This window comes from Chiloscyllium punctatum, chromosome 11 (genome assembly GCF_047496795.1).
Source record: "Chiloscyllium punctatum isolate Juve2018m chromosome 11, sChiPun1.3, whole genome shotgun sequence".
Classification (NCBI taxonomy): domain Eukaryota; kingdom Metazoa; phylum Chordata; class Chondrichthyes; order Orectolobiformes; family Hemiscylliidae; genus Chiloscyllium; species Chiloscyllium punctatum.
Window position 1 is genome coordinate 70,996,357 of NC_092749.1, and position 13,712 is coordinate 71,010,068.

At 42.7% G+C, this 13,712-nt stretch overlaps 1 protein-coding gene across 5 annotated transcripts in view; it reads right to left on the reverse strand.

The window, feature by feature from the left end:
* The window catches only part of pde10a (phosphodiesterase 10A), a 452,977-nt gene that overhangs the window by 251,940 nt on the left and 187,325 nt on the right, over positions 1-13,712 (reverse strand). Inside the window, exon 1 of one of the 5 annotated variants that reach the window (XM_072581017.1) lies at positions 740-1,042. The exons of 3 other annotated variants lie outside the window; for them this stretch is intronic. In XM_072581017.1, coding sequence (XP_072437118.1) covers positions 740-806 — 67 coding nt within the window. In that variant the 5' untranslated portion in view covers positions 807-1,042. Of the gene's footprint in view, positions 1-739; positions 1,043-13,712 lie in introns of those variants that run through there. One more of the 5 variants, XM_072581019.1, reaches the window with a different exon arrangement.

Sequence of the window (13,712 nt, forward strand, 5' to 3'; positions counted from 1 at the left end):
CCTGGCTTACTGTTGAGACCTCCCCACCTCCGACATTCCAGACTGGCCTATTCTCATCCCTCACACCCACCTCCCAATTTCCAGGCCAAACTCAATACCCTGCCCAATCCCAAACCCCACTCTTCGCGACACAGCTCCCACCCAACTCAACCCCCACTCTATGGGACACCCATTAACCCTCCATGGCCTCACCCTCCACTGTATAACGCCCTCACCTCATTCTCCACTGTCCCGCACAACTCAACCCCCACCCATCTCAATCACCACCCTTTGGGACACACCCACCCCTACTCTCCAGGACAAGTAACCCCCCAGGACCGCCCACCCTCAACTCTCCAGGACAAAAGACCCCCCCCCCCCCCACTCTATTGGACACGTTCTCCTCAACCCAATTCTCTGGGACACCACCTTCCCTACCCCCCACTCTCCGGGGACCCCATACAACCCCACCCTCCGGGACACCACCATTTCACCCCCACCTCACCCTTTGGATCATCACCTTTCCCGCCCCCCCCCCCATCCTCCTACATCATCCCCCAACTCTGCAGGTCTTTCCCCCTCCCCCCGATTCACTGACCCCTCCACCGGACCCACACCCATCTCCCACTTTCTGGGCCCAAACCAGAGTCTTCCTAAGGCCAGCCCTGTCCCGGAATCGCTGACTGGAACCCCCACCCCCAGACCCTGGGGCGAACAAGGAGCTAACGCGGCGGTAGGTAACGGAGTACTGTGCACATACTGTTGAGGAAGCAGCTGGCGAACCTCCGCAAGCAGCCGCTGGAGGAAGACTCCCCTCTCTCCTCCATGTCTCTCTGGTGCCAGCCGGTCCCGAGAACGGGGGTGGGGGGGGGGGAGGGAGGAGGGAGGAGGGTGAACCGGCTCTTTCCTTCGCTCCGTTTCCCGCTTGTTTTAATCCGCAGGAGGGGCTGACGCCTGAGATGGCTTTTTAAGTGGCGGCTCCAAAAGCGAGAACGCTCAGGGGGAGGAGGAAGATGCTAAAAGGGCGGATCTGTTGCTGAGAGGCGGACAACATCCAGAGGCCGGCCGGCCGGCCGGCCTGCCTGGCTGGGGGGAGGGGGAGGGGACGGGGCTTAGATATCCCTCAGGTTTTAACTGTGTTTCCCCACTCTGTTGTGATCATTACTCGGAAGTTGCAGGTCATCGTTTTTCTTTAAACATACATTTCTTTACAAAGTTCCTTAACGCCACAGCGAATCACGCCGGCTGGCGAAATCAAAAATCGTACCTTTCTTCTTGCAACAAATCATTACAATTCAAAATCCTACAAACTCGAAACTTTACATTTGCAATTATCAACTTTTGATAATAAACGAGCAATTTGTAAAGAAATGACGAGTGAAACATTTTATGTATATGGTAGGAGTTAGAGAGCTTATAAGCATGCAATGATTAATCTTCGTGCCTTGTTCTGTCTTTTGCAAACCACATTTTTTTTCTCTGAATTTGCTGCAGAGAGGTCAGAACGCGCGTAGTACAGAATGCGGCAAGCACATGATGATCCCGTTAGGAAATAAGGAGCTATCTACCTAAACTACTCACTTCATCATGGAAGATGAGCTAGAAGATAAAAACTATCTCGGGATGTATTTTGAATCGTGAGTTTACACAGGGCGCACATTAGCACAGTGCAGGTAGCCTTGCAGGGAACCTCAAGCTTTGTTCATAAATATTCATTAATAAACCCGCTCGGATCTGCTGTAAAAGGCATAAAGCTTTTGCATTCGCGTAAACACGCTGGTTTTTTTGAGTTTCGGTGCACTGAGAATTTAAAGTTAGAGGCCAACTTTAATTCAAAATGTTACGAAATTCAATCCCTTAATTTCATTTTTTAAAGCATGAACTCCTATGGTAGTCTCATTTGATGGATAGACCCTACAGGTGTAAAAATAGCGTTCCATTCAAATGCAGCTATTATAAAAACTGTAATAATTATATCAATCTTTTTAAAATTGTGTTTAATTTTCTGTCTTAACTCAACATTGATACAGATTTTCTATCTTCGATAACTTAAAAGAAAACGAATCCCAAGGGATAATATGCAATCTTAATACTCTTGCTATCCCTTAATCTTGATAAAAAGATACTTGACAGGAAGCCATGCATTTTTAACGCGGGTCCATTTTTGATGCATAGTTTGTGTCGACTTCGAGCATTAAACCGCATTGTAATTCATGTTAATGTGACAGAAAAAAACGCGATGTCTTGCTGTGTGTTGTGTTGTGGGAGAGGCGATATAAGGGATTTCCTGCAGATGTGCCATTTACGTATTGCTGACGTCTGTTGGGCCCCACACAGTCTCTTCGGCTTGAACTGCCTTTAGAGTCTGTACCCGAGCTTATGGAAAATAATAGACAAAGAGTCTCAAGAATAATAAGGCAGTGTCTACTATCAAAAGTTGTGAACATAAGAACGGGCTGTCGTGAAACATTTAAATTTTAAATAAAATAAATGATTAATCATTTAAATGATTCATATAAATGTAGTTTACATTAGATAAATAGCATAGAAGCAAGTCATTCGATCCAGCAAGTCTTTGCCAAGTTTATCCTCTATTTGTAGCCTCCTCCTATCTTTTCTCATCTAAATCTACTATCCTCACCAGCAGCCCCCAATCTCCCCAAATCCCCTCCCACGGCATTGTCCATTGAACGCATCTATAATATTCACTTCAACCATGTCCTGGGATAGTTCCGTATGAATTCTGGTTTATATTCTAGAAGTCGTGACATGCAATATTTTAATTTGAAGTAATCGTTCGCCGTTACGAATCTCTAAGGTAAAACCAATGACTGCAGATGCTGGAAACCAGATTCTGGATTAGTGGTGCTGGAAGAGCACAGCAGTTCTGGCAGCATCCAAGGGCTTTTGCCCGAAACGTCGATTTCGAAGCTCCTGCTGTGCTCTTCCAGCACCACTAAGGCAGTTACGAATCTCTAATTTAACTCAAATTTCCTAACATTTACACTGAACTTTTTTTTTCATGAATGCTATCAATTCAGCAACGAAGTTTTTAATCATGCCAGATATTGGGTCAAACCATGAATCTATTCACCTGGTAACTTTAACACAATGTGAACTTAAATGCCGTGTTAGTGGAACATATAGTTTATTAGCTATTGTGTTACCATGGAAACTTGGCAAACGAATGTATATGTATAAATGCCATTCAACATTAAAATATTTGATTATGAATACAGCAGCATGTCTATGTAATGTACAACTTGACAACAACCATCCCCACCTCCTCCAGCCTTTTCATTATCTTTCAACCACTAAAAGACTGACTGAAATCGCAAAGCTGGTTCTAACTGTTTTGCGATTCCAAATATTATAACAGGCATTGTAAAAGATATTAGAAATAAAAGGACAGCCGTAGATATTTGTTTACGAAGTTTTCACTCAAGCATTTTGAAGTTGCCAAGCATGCAACAAATGTCTATTGAAAATGCATCAAATATGTATAGTGGCGGATGTGCTCTATTTATTGGCAGTTTAGGGGGGTCCACGTGGAAAAAAAGGTCACCATCTTGGAATTATTTACAAAATGATCATGTTACAGTCTGCCTTGCAGTATTGCAGTTATTAATAGGACTACCTCGTTTCAGGGCAATTTTCCAAATTTAAAAAAGGTTGTGACGTTTTACTTACAAAAGTTAAAACATTCTTCAGTACTTGGACGCTTTCCCTCTGAATTATTTCCATCAGCGGAGAAGTGCCTCTCATCTGCTGATCTTTCTGATGCTTGTTTAATATATCAAATAAAATAACAAGAAAGCCTTTAATTTTTTTTTTAAAAATTCGAACTAGATAGGAACCATTATTTTGAGGTTATGTTTCAAGTTTTGACGTCGATTTTTTTCGTGGTAAACGTAACCGGGCTGATGTTTTTAATAAGTGTTGAGAGTGTGTTGCTGGAAAAGCGCAGCTGGTCAGGCAGCATCCGAGGAGAAGGAAAATCGACGTTTCGGACCGGAGCCCTTCATCAGGAAGCCTCTTCCAAGGATGCCTTGTCTCCCACCTGATGTTTTTATAATACAATAATGCGACAAAACTGTAAAATCTCAATGGATGTATGGTATCGTGTAATTAACATGTACAGAGGGACAATGAACTTTAAATATCAGCAAATTGCTTAAAAAAAAGTTATTTCGTTTTAGTTATTTTAACCCTTCTTCCGGTTATGGAGTGTAAAAGCGTTCTTTATGCCAGCCCCTAATGAAGTACGAATTCCGTGTGACTACTCTGCGGGATCAAATTTCCGCAATGCTTTCGCTAAAGGGCAAAGGAATGATATTCAGTACGGATGGCTCTTGATGTCTGATTACAGTAATATGAAAAGGTAGTGTCACATACATATGGAGGAATCAAATATTTTTAATCGTAAAAAGTTAACTAGGAAACGAAATATCCGATATGACTAAAGTACATATTTTGAAAATAATTGTTGCGATATGCATGATATTTTCATTTCTATATCAACGGCAACTTGTGTTTTCCATCACAATCGCAAAGTTCAAATTGTAAAAAAACATTAAATCTAGCAAATTCTCACAGTAGAAATATTCGGAATGTTGTTCTTGAGCTAACTAGGTTTTCATACAATTCCTTAGTTTGTTATTGTGACAGTATAAATACAACGTGTTGGATTCAAGTCATCATTAGAACAGGTTTGCACAATCTAGTTGTGTTTATGTGTTATGTGTTTAGGACGTTAATGTCATATTGACAAAAAAAAATCAAGTGAACAAAGTCGAGACATTCGGAATCCGTTAGATCATCAACTTCAGTTATGCATGTAAATCGCGAAATAAAATCCCAAAAATTGGATACAGGCTTTTAAATGGGAACAGTTCCATGTCAAAAAACGAACTTCTCCAAAATCTCCTCCTAACTACAATCAGTCTTTTTTGAGAAATCGATAAGATCTGTTTGATTACGCAAATCCGTTTAAAATTGCAAACAGGTTGATAAATCTGAATGGTCGAAGAAATACGTCCTGGCCCTGAAATCAGGAGCAATTCTAATTTACAAGGAATTTTAAACAATTGCGTGCGAGATATAAAAGAAATGTTCCTTACTGTGACAGCAAGTTTCACATATCCTGACAGATAACAAGCATTCCTTTCCACTGAGGCTTTTACTATAATAAATTTGCCAAGTCCACGTACATTACCTCAGCAGACAGGCATTTGGGGTGGATGCCTGGAAAAGTGGCAAAGTACAATACTTTTCTACTGTTTTCTTCATATAAATGAACAAGAATGTATTATTTTTAAACATGACATCCCTATCTGAATTGACAGAAATGCATGTATTGCCAAAAGACATCTGTAATGATAATGCTCGTACACTTAGTTTAATATTAGGAGAACGGTCGGTATGTTTTTTTTTGCAAAAAGTATATCGTACTTTATTCATAAAATATAAGCACATTCCAAAATAATTCAAATCAGACATTACAGAAAATACAAGCGAAATATCATATTTCTCAGCTGAGCACTTTGCACTTTTAGATGTCTTGATCCAAATGCAAAATTTAAACTTTAAATGACAATTACAATAACTATATGCATTCCAATTTCCAGCTATGAGGAGTTCTATAAGTTACCAGTCCCTCACTATGTTATGACAAAAAGACTTTAGACAGAGGATTCTCACCACAGTGCCTTGTTGATGATTGGCCCAAGGTTAATGCATCCCTTAACACATAGTCCTGGACCTTGGAACATACCAGTCTACAACACTCAGTAAAGAACAACTCTTTGCATTGGAAGATAAACAAATTTCAGGCATATCAAAGAGCGTATTTCACCGAGTTGATGGTCTTTGAAGTGCATTTAATGTTTGTCTCAGTGTGCATCACCAGGAAAAGCATGTACAGCAGAGAATCCTGCAGATTGTTGCAGATTCTGAGATATAGACATTTCAGCAAGAACAGAGATGATGGTAAAAGAGGCAGGGGTGTGCCATTGTGAATCAAGGGTAGTATTACAGCAGCTGAGAGAACATTTGAGGATTCACCCATTGAGGTAGTTTGGGCTGACGTTAGAAACAGGAAAGGAGAGGTCACCCTATTGGGTGTTTTCTATAGGCCTCTGAATTGTTCCAGGGATGTAGAGGAAAGGATAGCAAAGATGATTCTTAATAGGAGCGAGAGTAACAGGGTAGTTATTATGGGGGCTTTAACTTCCCCAGTATTGACTGGGAATACTAAAGCTCAACTGGTTGAAATGGGTCAGTTTTTGTTCAATGTGTGCAGGAGGGCTTTCTGACACAGTATGTAAACAGGTCAACAAGGAGCAATGCCATATTGGATTTGGTACTGGGGAATGCACCCAGCCAGGTGTTAGATTTAGAGGTAGGTGAGTATTTTGGCGATAGTGACCATAATTTGGTTACATTTACAATAGCAATGGGCAGGGGTAGGTATATACCGCAGGGAAAGATGTATAACTGGGGGAAAGGCAATTATGATGCGATTAGGCAAGATTTAGGATGCATAGGATGGGGAAAAAAAACTGCAGGGGATGGGAACAATTGAAATGTGGAGCTTATTCAAGGAACAGCTACTGTGGGTCCTTGATAAATATATACCTGTCAGGCAGGGCGGAAGTTGTCGAGTGTAGCAGCCGTGGTTTACTAAGGAAGTTGAATCATTTATAAAGAGAAAGAAGAAGGTTGAGAGAGGGAGCCATGGTTTACTAAAGAAGTTGAAGCTCTTGTCAAGGGAAAGAAGAAGGCTTATGTGAGGATGAGGCATGAAGGCTCAGATAGGGAGCTGGAGAGTTATAAGTTAGCCAGAAAAGATCTAAAGAGAGGGCTAAGGAGAGCCAGAAGGGGACATGAGAAGTTGTTAGCGAATAGGATCAAGGAAAACCCTAAGGCCTTCTATAGGTATATCAGGAATAAGGAAATGACTAGAGTAAGATTAGGGCCAATCAAAGGTACTAGGGAAAGTTGTGTGTGGAATATGAGGACATAGGGGAAGCACTTAATGAATACTTTTCATCAGTATCCACATTGAAAAAGGGCAATATTAGTGAGAACACAGGATACAAGATTATATGGGATTGAAGTTGACAAAGAAGAGCTTTTAGCAATTTGGAAGATCTGAAAAAAGATAAGACCCCTGGGCCAGGTGAGATTTATCCTCAGATTCTCTGTAAAGCCAAGGAGGAGATTGCAGACCCTTTGGCTTCAATATTTATGTCATCAGTATCAACAAGACTGGTGCCAGAAGACTGGAGGATAGCAAATGGTGTTCCCTTGTTTAAGAAGGGGAGTTGGGACAGCCCTGGTAAATATAGGCCAGTGAGCCTTACTTCACTTGTGGGTAAGGTGTTGGAAGAGGTTATAAGATATAGGATTTATTATCATCTGGAAGGGAATAATTTGATTATGGATAGTCAACATGGTTTTGTGAAGGGTAGGTTGTGTCTCACTAACCTTATTGAGTTCTTCGAGAAGGTGACAAAACAGGTGGATGATGGTAAAGCAGTTGATGTGTATATAGAGTTTCGGGACTGTATGTGATTTAGCAGTTTGGATCAGAAATTGGCTAGCTGAAAGAAGACAGAGGGTGGTGGTTGTTGGGAAATGTTCATCTTGGAGCTCAGTTACCAGTGGTGTGCTGCAAGGATCTCTTTTGGGCCACTGCTATTTGTCATTTTTATAAATGATTTGGATGTGGTTGTAGAAGGATGGGTTAGTAAATTTGCAGATGACACTAAGGTAGGCAGAGTTGTTGATAGTGCTGAAGGATGTTGTGGGTTACAGAGGGACATAGATAAGATGCAGAGCTGGGCTGAGAAGTGGCAAATGGAGTTTAATGCGGAAAAGTGTGAGGTAGTTCACTTTGGAAGAAATAACAGGAATGCAGAGTACTGGGCTAATGGTAAAATACTTGGCAATGTAGATGAACAGAGAGATCTCGGTGTCCAGGTTCATTAATCCCTGAAAGTTACCACCCAGGTTGATAGGGCTGATAAGAAGTCATATGGTGTGTTGGCACTTATGTGTGGAGTGATTGAGTCTAGGAGCCATGAGGTCATGCTTCAACTGTACAAGACACACCTGGAGTATTGCGTGCAGTTCTGGTCATCGCATTATAGGAAGGATGTGGAAGCTTTGGAAAGGGTTCAGAGGAGATTTACTAGGATGTTGCCTGGTATGGAAGGAAGGTCTTACAGGAAAGGCTGAGGGAACTGAGGCTGTTTTCGTTGGAGAGAAGAAGGTTGAGAGGTGACTTAATCGAGACGTATAAGATAATCAGAGGGTTAGATAGGTTGGACAGTGAGAGCTTTTTTCCTCAAATGGTGAAGGCTAACACAAGGGGACATAGCCTCAAATGGAGGGGTGATAGATTTAGGACAGATATTAGAGGTAGTTTCTTCACTTAGGGAGTAGTAGGGGTGTGGAACAGCCTGCCTGCAACAGTAATAGACTCGTCGACGTTAAGGACATTTATGGGCATTGGACATACATACGGATAATAATGGAAACGTGTAGGTTAGATGGGCATCAGGTTATTTTCACAGGTTGGTGCAACATCAAAGGGCCTGTACTGCACTGTAACAGTCTATGTTCTATGTTTTTTTTTAGATTAGATTAGATTACTTACAGTGTGGAAACAGGCCCTTCGGCCCAACAAGTCCACACCGCCCCGCCAAAGCGTAACCCACCCATACCCCTACATTTACATCTACCCCTTACCTAACACTATGGGCAATTTAGCATGACCAATTCACCTGGCCTGCATATCTTTGGACTGTGGGAGGAAACCAGAGCACCCGGAGGAAACCCACGAAGACACGGGGAGAATGTGCAAACTCCACACAGTCAGTCGCCTGAGGTGGGAATTGAACCCGGGTCTCTGGCGCTGTGAGGCAGCAGTGCTAACCACTGTGCCACCGTGGTTCTTGCAATGTGGCCAGATCAATCCTTCATAATACTGGGGATAGGTAGAATGAGATAGCATGTAGTGACACAAGGTGTTTGCATAATGAACATCCAAGCACAGCTTAATTCAGCTGCACAAAAGGGGACCAACAGGATGAGGATGATGTTGGGCTTATATCTCTTCACCTCTATCCAGATGTTTGTACATGGTGTCCTTACATTCATTTCACCTTTGACCTTCAAATGAATTAGACGAAAGCTCAGGCCTGGGGACCTATGCTGCGTGCAATAACGTGAAGAGGACCTCTCACCTGATGACCGGGTTTCTCGGAAGCCATTATCCCATATGCCCAATTTCTGCCTCGTCTTGTCGATGTGCTCCTCCCAGTTTTTGTTGCATGCCGTAGACCTTCTGTATCATATGGCAGCACCATCAGACAATGTGACCTAATGGTGTAGGCGATAAAGATTTGTTAGCCCAGTTCCCAAAGAGCATGGTGTCATTCTCGATTTACTTTGGGCCCAAGGTCAGTTTGAACTGGTCACAAGATGTTCGTGAGTCTGAGCACCAACAGTGGATTTAAGCAGAAGATGGTGATGTTGCTCAGGAAAGTCTTGACCTGCAAGTTTTCACTACCTGGGATTATCACCCCTCTCAAATCCTCATCCTTCCTGATGGACTTGACGTAAAGGTTCAAAATAAACTATGAACAAAGCAGGAGAGAGAGCCTCACTCCAGATTCGATAAGGAAGATTTCTGATTCTCACCCATTGATTGAGACTGCGTTATTGATGTTTGTCAAATGCCATCTGATCCAATTTCACCTTCTCTCCCTAAAGCCGATTGTGGAGCTGGGCTATCCATTCATATTCTGTGAAAAGCCTTCTCCTGCTCCAGGCTGATGAGGGAGTTGTCCATCCAACAGCCCTGCACCTTGGCAATCATATCGATAAGTACTATAAGGTTCTTAGGGAACTTCTTGCCCACTACAGCACAGTCCTGGTCTGTGTGAATCACTGACCCCAGAGCAGATCTGACCTGGTTGGCGAGGATCTCACAAAGAATTTTGTATTCTACATTCATCGGTGAAACTGGGCATCAATTCCAAATTTTCTCCTTTTCCCCCTCCTGTGTTTCGATGAAGGTGATGATGCCCTTCCTCATGCTTTCACACAGGCTACTGGCCTGAGGCATGTTCTTGTGCACCTTCAGAAGGTTCTGGGCAACAGAGGTGAATACAGCTCAGCTCTCACTCTGTGAGTTTTACTCTTCTCAAAGGACTCAAGAGCCTTGTCAGGCTCTTCAGCGATAGTGGTTTCTTTTATAGATACATAGAAAATAAGAGCAGGAGTAAGCCTTTCAGCTCTTTAAGCCTGCTCCATCATTCAATACCACATTCAACTCAGTACCCTGTTCCTACTTTCTCCCCATAACCTTTGATCCTTTTAACTCTAAGAACCATTTTTAACTCCTTCTTGATAATATTCAATGTTTGGCATCAACTGCTTTCTGTGGCTAAGAATTCCTTAGAGTGAAGACATTTCTTTTCATCTCAATTCTAAATGGTTTATTCAATTTCTTAAACTGTGACCCTGGTTCTAGACTCCCTGGTTATTGTGAACATCCTGCCTGTGTTCACCTTGTCTAATCCTATTAGAATTTTATAGATTTTTATGAGGTTCCCCCCATTCTTCCACAGTGCAGTGAATATAGTCCTATTCAATCCAGCCTCTCTTCATATGTCAAATATGCCATCTCAGGAGTCAGTCTGATAAAGCTTAGATGCATTCCCTCCATAGTGAGAACATCCTTTCTCAGATAAGGAGACTAAAACTGCATACAGTTTTTCAGGTGTGGTCTCCCCAGGCCCTGCACAACTGCAGCAAGATATTCCTGCTTCTGTATCTGAATCCTATTACTATGAAAACCATAATACCAATTGCTTCTTCACCACATGCTCCGTCTGCATGTTTACTTTCAGCAACTAGTATTCAAGGATACCCAGGTCTTTTTGCACCTTTCCCTTTCTAGTCTATCACTATCAGATAATCTACATTCCTATTTTTACTACCAAAGTGGATAACATCACACTTAGCCACATCATACTGCTTCTTTCATGCATTTTCCCGCTCATTCAACTTGACCAAGTAATGCTGAAACACCTCAGCATCCTCCTCAGAACTCAACCTCCCAGTTTGTGCTGTCTGCAAACTTGGAGATATTAAATGTAGTTTCCTCAAGTAAACCATTAATATGCATTGTGAATAAGTGGGGCCTAAGCACCAATCCCCATGGTTTCCCATGAGTACTGCCTGCTACTTGGAAAAAGACTTGCTTTTCTGATTAGATTAGATTCCCTACAGTATGGAAACGGGCCCTTCAGCCTAACAAGTCCATACCAAGCCCCTGAAGAGTAACCTATCCAGACCCATTCCCCTATCCAATATTTACCCCTGACTAATGCACCTAACACTATGGGCAATTTAGTATGGCCAACTCACCTGAGCTGCACATCTTTGCATTGTGGAAGGAAACAAGACCGCCCAGAGGAAACCCACGCAGACACAGGGAGAATGTGCAAACTCCACACAGACAGTCACCAAAGGCAGGGATTGAACCCAGGTCCCTGCCGTTGTGAGGCAGCAGTGCTAACCACTGAGCCACCATTTACACCCAATCATTTGCCCAGCAGTTCTGTATCAGTGTCAGTAAACTAACTCCAATCCTATGCATTCTCATTTTATACGTGTATTTCTTAGGTAGAACCTCATTGAAAGCCTCTGAAAATCTAAGTTAACCACATCCACTTGCTCCCTTTTGTCAACTTTCCTAGTTTCCAGATTCTCCTGCACATCACCAGCTAAGGCTCCATGGTAGAGCACAGGAACAATTAGGAGGCCATGCTGTGTGTAGGATTCACTTCATACAGTTTAGTAGAAATGGATTTGCTGATCCTCAAAATACCAGGGGCGTTAACTTCACAGAGCCATCTTCTTCCTGCATCAGAAACAGGTAATGACTGCTTTTCTGGAGTCAAATCAATTGCAGCCATCTCTCTATTACCTTCCGAACACCTTTAAAGATGAAGAATGTCTTGTGTTCACTTTGACTGCATTGGAGACACAAAGAGGGGTCTCATGGCTCTTCAACCTTTGCAATCCTTATTGACTTCTTCAATGTTCTCTAGGATCAACACTTTTACATTCAATGTCCACATTTGCTTGCCCCGCCTCTGATCCACCTATAGGTGACATCCAGCATGGGGCAGATAGTGTTTACAGAAGAACACCAGCTTTATGTCGGTGATTCTGACCACGAATGTTCAACATACAAATGGGGAGCCTATCCTGGAGCAGACAGACCTATCTGGCCATATCTCTGCCGCACTCCATCTGCAGATTGCTGAAGATATCATGTAGCTTGGTGTCTTTTCACCATTTTCATTAGGAGTTTTGATGTGTCTTCCAGTTTACTTACAGTCCCTCCAGATCATCCAGCTGCATCAGTTTATCAGTATGAATCATTTTTATTTTGCAAAAAATGTACTTTATTCATAAATTCAGAACTCGCAAGAAACTTTTGTACCCAGAGTGCTGAGAATGTGGAATTCACTCCCATATGGAGTGGCTGAAGTGAAATGTATAGATGCAATCATGGGGAAATTAGACAAGCATTGGAGGGAGAAGGGAACTGAGTAAAACAATGATAATGTTATATGAGGAAGGGAGTTTGCAGTGGAGCTTAAAGGAATGGTTGGGCTAAATTGATTCTGTGCTGTTTCTCTTATATAATGTAATCTGACATAAACCTACATAACTGAGGCAGGATATAAGCAATAAGGGCTGAAAATGTGTTGCTGGAAAAGCGCAGCAGGTCAGGCAGCATCCAAGGAGCAGGAGAATCGACGTTTCGGGCATCAGCCCTTCTTCAGGAATGAGGAAAGTGTGTCCAGCAGGCTAAGATAAAAGGTAGGGAGGAGGGACTTGGGGGAGGGGCGTTGGGAATGCGATAGGTAGAGGGAGGTCAAGTTGAGGGTGATAGGCCGGAGTGGGTGGGGGCGGAGAGGTCAGGAAGAAGATTGCAGGTTAGGAAGGCGGTGCTGAGTTCGAGGGATTTGACTGAGACAAGGTGGGGGGAGGGGAAATGAGGAAACTGGAGAAATCTGAGTTCATCCCTTGTGGTTGGAGGGTTCCTAGGCGGAAGATGAGGCGCTCTTCCTCCAACCGTCGTGTTGCCATGGTCTGGTGATGGAGGAATCCAAGGCGTGTGGGGGGGGAATGCATGGTGGGGGGGGGGAATGCGTGGGGTGGGGGGAATGCGTGGGATGGGGGGAATGCGTGGGGGGGAATGCGTGGGGGGGGGGTGGAATTAAGGGTCCTGTTTGTACAGGGTTTATACAAAATTACAACCTATAAAGGTATAACTGAATAGCTTCAGGAACAAGGAATATAGTTCAAATAAAGTATAAAAGTAAATATTAAACATGTGTAAAGTATCAGGATAGCCATTTAATAGTCATCCAACCTCCAGCACTGGGTGAGCGGATTTTTGTACAAATTAAATATTGGAAAGACTGCAGCCATTGTTTTCTGTTCTCACTCAAAGCTCCATTCCCTAACAAATTACTCTATCTGTCTCCCTGACAACAATCTGAAATTAAGTCAGTCTGCTTGCAATCTGCTGTAACATTGGATCCTGAGATGAACTTCTTACCTTATTTTTGTTCTCTAAGAGCGCATAGGTGCATAACAGTCTTCAACTTTGCTCCTGTTTTTAGCTTGTCTGCTATGGA